The sequence below is a fragment of the Trifolium pratense genome, linkage group LG7, assembly GCF_020283565.1.
Source record: "Trifolium pratense cultivar HEN17-A07 linkage group LG7, ARS_RC_1.1, whole genome shotgun sequence".
In the NCBI taxonomy this organism is placed as follows: Eukaryota; Viridiplantae; Streptophyta; class Magnoliopsida; order Fabales; family Fabaceae; genus Trifolium; species Trifolium pratense.
In genome coordinates this window covers 35,311,093-35,317,128 of record NC_060065.1, presented here as the reverse complement: position 1 = coordinate 35,317,128, position 6,036 = coordinate 35,311,093, and the positions used below count along the sequence as shown (strand labels likewise).

The window sequence follows — 6,036 nt, the reverse complement described above, 5'->3', positions numbered from 1 at the left end:
GAGCATCCGAAAGTGCAGACAATTGTAAATTGGATCAAACCTGTATTTGATCAGGTTTCTGAAAGGAAAAACAAAGTCATCCAAACATAACAAGAATTGTTACAACTTACAAGGTTACAGAAAATATATCACCAAACATTATGGTCTGATGCAGAGAGGAAAAGGATCCCAACATATTTAAATTTCAGCATTTATGTAAAATCTAATGAAAAAGCTTGACTTAAGCACAATTCTACAATGCAGAAAATTCTGTTAGTACATGTTGCCATGTTCAATATTGTTGGTAGTTAATTACAAGTTACAACACTGTGATATCTCAGTTTCACCCTTCCAAAGAACACATTCTACCTTTCATGTATAGATAATGTCAGCATGAACTAGTAACATTTCTTGTTAGATAGAATATAATCTAAAAGACTTTTACACTCAACAGAGAAAATTGCTCAATAATGCACATAACCATATTTCTATGAGATGATCATCAATTTTGAAGCAGAGCCTTGATATTGAGAAGATTCCACTAATTTTCAATCAATACCAAACTTACTCAGTTATCTCCTTTAAATCAGCTTTTACTTCTTTATCCCTGTCAGATCGAAAATACCTAACACCGAGAGTTTTGTAGTCCCATACCATTTGAGAAATTTCATCTTGAGGAATACTTAAGCCTTTTTGCTTAATATATCTGAGCAGGTCACAGAAAAATTTAGGATTATCAAGTTTTATGTACTCATGCAACACCCTCTCATGATCTGGTATCCAGTTTCTCGGAAACGGAGTATAATCGCAAGATGGAATCAAGGACATATGCGAAAACTGAACACCTTCAATTGGATCAACCAACCCCATCCTCAAAAGATCTGAATACTCAGGTGCAGAATTGTTGGTACTCTCCCTCAGTGGCCGGCTGAGATTTCGCGAAGCTATTCCGTACACTTTGGCACGAGATTTCAGCCTATACCTAGCAGCATACAACTTAGCCAAAGAGCTGCGAACCACGTAGGCACAAAAGCCAACAACCTTTTTACGATTATCAGCATATTTATACCAATCAGCCATTGTCTCAAGGAACTTATTCATCTGTGAGTTTGTATGAGCTTGACCTGAATACAACATGGGATTACACGGAAGTGGCTCGGGGTCTTTATCACCCTTAACAAGCTCAATCCGCCTAAACTGACGAATGCATTGTTGTAAGCTAGCAGTAACCGAAAGCAAAGTTCCCACACCCTTCTTACTCACTATGTTACCTCCAGAACCTGTATATCTCAAGGTTGGATGTATCACCCTTCTGCATATTATATGATCCAAGAACTGAATACCCCTTGCAATATGGTCAATCTCCAACTTGGAATTATCTAACCTTATCCCAAAACTATTCTCACAAAACTCAACAATTTTCTTCCTAATTTCAACAGCATCCTCTCTAGGACCCCTAATCCCAATCAAAAAATGACCACCATATCTTATGTAATCCATCTTCCTAGTTTTCTCTTTACCACTCGACGGAACAAACTCAGGCCAAGCAGGGTTATGACAAGCATCATCAATTGAATATTTCCATATAGAATCAAACTTACAAGGTCTAAAAAACTCAACAACCATTTTTTCTATCATATGATCCAATTCATTAAGACAAACATTAGCAAGCAATGGACTTAAAATCCCACAATGACCATAACAAGGTACCTTAACAGCTTCCTCAGGAGCAAAACTAAAGAATGTTCTTAACCAATAAGGATCCGGTTTCGGTTCATTCTCTTTAAGAATCCTCTTCTTAGTAGCTTTCCTCTTCTTATCTTTCTTCAAAACCTCACCTTCCACTACTCTCCGTGACACACGACCCATCAATGCCGATTTTATCAAACCCAAAACTTTCTTATCTCTAGTACCCTTTTCAACACATTCCATCACAACATCAGTATCAACTCTATCAAAAATTTCACTCAAATCACCCTTCAAAAACCACAAATAACCTGCGAAATTACTCCGAATACTACGAATAACAGTATGTGCATTTCTCCCCGGTCTAAAAGCATGCGATTTCGGAGAAAACTTAGGTTCAAAAACCGGTTCCAGAATACTCAACAGAACCTCCTGAACAACCCTATCTTGAAAACAAGTCTCATTAGAATCAAGAAAAACTTGAAATTTCCGTTTTGATAATGGTTTTTTGTAGGTTTTATCATTTGGGGGTTTAAGCAATTGATGAGTTTTATCATCCCAAACAAAACGACCGCGAATAACTGCGTTTCGCAAAGAAAGAAGATCGCGTAGGATATTGGTGTGAATGGCGTTTCTAGGAGGGAAAGTTCCGGTGACATGAGCACAAGAACGTTGATAAGAGAAGACCCAAAGATCGAAATTGGAGAGATAACCGGTGAGATATGGGAATGAAGTGGTTTTTGGGGAAGAGAAAGTTTTGACCCAAAGAGAAGTGCAAATTTCGATTGGGTCTTGTTTGAGAAGAGATTGTGGATCTTGGTATTGGTCTTGGTGGAGGGTTTGGGTTGTGGTTTGAAGAGAACGAGTGAAGAGAAAGGGAAATGGTGAGAGTTTTTTGGGTGTGATGTGAATGGGTTGAAGGTGTTTGATGAATTGCCTCAGTGACATGTTTTGTTTTTCACATTTTCGGGTTTGGGGGGAGTGGAGAAAAACTCAACACTGCGCTTTGTGTTATGCGAATTGTTTTGTAGGGGTTTACTGGGTTTGTTTGCGATGGAGGGAAAGAAAATGCCTTATACTACTTTGTTTGGTTTTCTAAAAATGAAATTGAGAGCAGAGAGGTGAGAAAAGAAGTTAAAAAAGTATATACTAAAATTGATTACCACCAAATTTACTAATTTATTATTTTTAGTTTTAACCACGTTGCAAGTTTTGTATCTTTTGATTGTAATTTTACTAAAAAAAACATTAAAAAAATACAATAAAAAGATGATGTGTTTAAAAATAGAAACTAGACAGATTATGGATATAAATAAAACAGAACAATCTTTACATAAAAATAGAAACAAATAAAAAAATTATAAAATGTTTAGTTAATAATTTTTTTATAAAAAGAATATAAAAAAAAAAGAAATTGCATAAAACTAGAATATATAAATAACTCCGTTTAATTTAGTCTTTTCCATTAAGTTTTAATTTAGTCTTTTTCGTTAATTTTGTCACTAACTATGTTTGAACTATACACGTGTTAGTGTGTCCAAGTACCACGTGTATGTCCACATATGCAAACTGATTGCCACATGTGACAAAATTGACGGGAAAGACTAACTAATGTAAATAGTAAAAACGTAAAGGACCACATTGAAACCGAAAATAAACGTATGAGACTAAATGTGTAGTTAAGTCTATATAAACAATATTTTTCATAAAAAAAAAAATAAATAAAAAAAAACATAAAGTGAGTTCGCACTCGTGACAATATTTTATACTCAAATTCAATCAACATATACACCCCTAAATGAAAAAAGAGTTCGCTTTTTAGATAGTAAACTGAAAATCAAGTTTGCTTTATGGATAGAAAATTGCAAACCAAGTTCACTTTTTTGTTCATGAATTTTTTTCATTTAGGGAACGCAGACGATGGGTTTGCACTCAACACTTAGAGTACGAAAAGCAAGTCTCTTGGAATACTATTAAAAATACTCCATAAGCCTCTAACAGGCCATTTTGAATAAGCCCACAAACCAGTGACCCAAACAAAATGGTATAAATAAAAAAATATGTCTTAACAATTCTAAAAACCAGCCCTAATTTAACTGCTCGGCCGTAGCTCTTCTTCTCTTCCCTCTGTTTCTAATCTGCCGCCAGCTTCCATCCTCTTATTCTCTTCTCTTCCCTCTTAGATTATTTTTTTGATGATGTTGGTTGATAGAAAACAACAACGATCTCATCTATTATGAGATGAGATGAGATTGTTTATTTGACAATATCGGTCATTTATATTTTGTTCTTTGATTCAAAACACCTCATTTCTATGTTATTTGACACCATTATAATTTATCTCTCTATTTACTACTCCCTCCGGTCCTAATTATAAGAAGAGATTCATTATTTAGATACATTGAAGATTTGATACATCAAAATTTGAATATATAAGTGAATGTTTTCTTATAATTAGGACTAGAGGGATTATTATTATTATTATTATTATTATTATTATTATTATTATTATTATTATTATTATTATCCTAAGGTTTTTATCGATGGATTTGTTGCTTTTTATTTTTAACCTAGAACTGTTGTTAATTTATTTTTCCGATTTTGCAGTTTTAAACCAAGATCTGATTATGGCCCTGTTTGTTTCGGAATTTTCATCAAAAAATCTATTTTTATAAAAAAAATCATTTTTTTGATGTTACTTATGTTTGATTAAGATTTTTCAAAAATCATTTTTGTAAAAAAAATAATTTTTTTTCTTCAAAATCATTTTTTTAAAAAGCATTTTCTAACAAAATAGATTTTTATGATTGTAAACAAAAAATCATTTTAGATTTTCTTCAAACAAATGGGGCCTATATTTTTAATATATATAGAAATTTTTCTTTTGGCTAAGATTTTTTCTATTTTTGTTGTTTATAACGATATAGCCTGAATGAATAAGCCATGAAAGGTAGTATTTATTTTATTTTCCTATTTGTGTTTTTATTACTGTTTATCTTTGTTTATTTAGTGTGATTTGAAGGTATGTACCATTTACACATGTTTATAAATGTCACACGTATACATTAAAGCTGGGTTTTTCATTTAAACTCTACGATCAGGCGGTTGTATGTTAAATATTTTAGATTATATAAGAATCAAAATTGTATCTGTATGATTTAAAATTGTAAAAATTTTATAAATGAAAAGTAGTAATTTTGCAATTTATATTAACTTATTAGTAAAGTTTTTTAAAACAACCCACTGAAGTGATTTGATATATGGGTTTTGGGTTAAGTTTAGTGATTATTTTATAAAATAATGCTATTAATATAGTTCAATAGCACGTAGGAAAACGTGTGAACGTCTTATTGGGAGTGTTGGCTTGCAATGTACATATGTTTTTTAAATAGATCATAAGTTTTAGAAGAGTGTTTAATTTAAGAATAATAATATTGTATTGATGGATTGCTATAATTTTAAAATCTAATGGTTGATTTTATTACTTGTATGCCATATTTTTACACATTAAGTAGCGGATATGTAAAAATTAGAAATTTTGAAAAAAAAAACCGTCTGATACTTAGATAGCAAACAATATTTAAGTAATCAGTATGACGACAAAAATAACTATCTATTTTTCCCTATTTTTTTATTGGTTCTAATTTTTTAACAACGCAAATATTTGTGACTGCGGGCCATTATTGGTTTAGATTTTTGTTCTAATCTAAACCCATAAACCCTCTTCTCTAGAGTAGCGAGTACTCAGTGAAGTAACTCTACTAAATCAGTTAAAAATAAGAATTACAGTAACAAATAAATATTTCATGACCCTCTAAGATCTGTTTGTTAATTTCCATTTTCCACTACTAGTACCTACTCTGGGCGATTGGATTCATCGCCCAACCTCACTCAGATCCCAAAATGTCGATCGGAGATTCTTTTCTGTGCTTACTACTCTTCGTTACTTATTCCATTTCATTTGCTTCTGCTGATTCCATCTATGGCTGCGGTGGATTTGTTCAGGTAAATAATCCAAACACCGATTTCGTCTTTTAGATCACTGTTTTAATTAGGTATTCGGATTGGAAAATTAAATGCACCGATCTGAAATTTATGCTCTAATCAACAATTCCTCTCGTTTTCAGCTGAATTCGGTTATTTATTTTTATTGTTACCGATTTCAGTATGTTGATATGATAGTGATGATATTTTTTTATTTTTTTTATTGTTATAACAGGCGAGCTCATCGTTGGTGAAGGCGAGAAAACAAACCGATGCTAAATTGGATTATTCACATGTCACGGTAAGTGTGTCTGCAATTTAATTCTGCTATTTGTTTTGTATTTGTAAATGATTTTGGATTTGAACTCTAATTATTTTGCACATTAA

General features: G+C 32.2%; 1 protein-coding gene across 1 annotated transcript; it reads right to left on the bottom strand.

The window, feature by feature from the left end:
* Window positions 1-2,741, bottom strand: LOC123899558 (nuclear intron maturase 1, mitochondrial-like). Its single transcript, XM_045950724.1, has one exon. It carries the CDS (start codon window positions 2,611-2,613, stop codon window positions 544-546), a length of 2,070 nt encoding a protein of 689 aa, XP_045806680.1. The 5' UTR covers window positions 2,614-2,741; the 3' UTR covers window positions 1-543.
* Between the last annotated feature and the right edge of the window lie 3,295 nt (window positions 2,742-6,036).

Bases quoted from the DNA above. Each gene is read 5' to 3' on its own strand.
- LOC123899558 (XM_045950724.1), bottom strand. From the start codon at position 2,613: ATGTCACTGAGGCAATTCATCAAACACCTTCAACCCATTCACATCACA.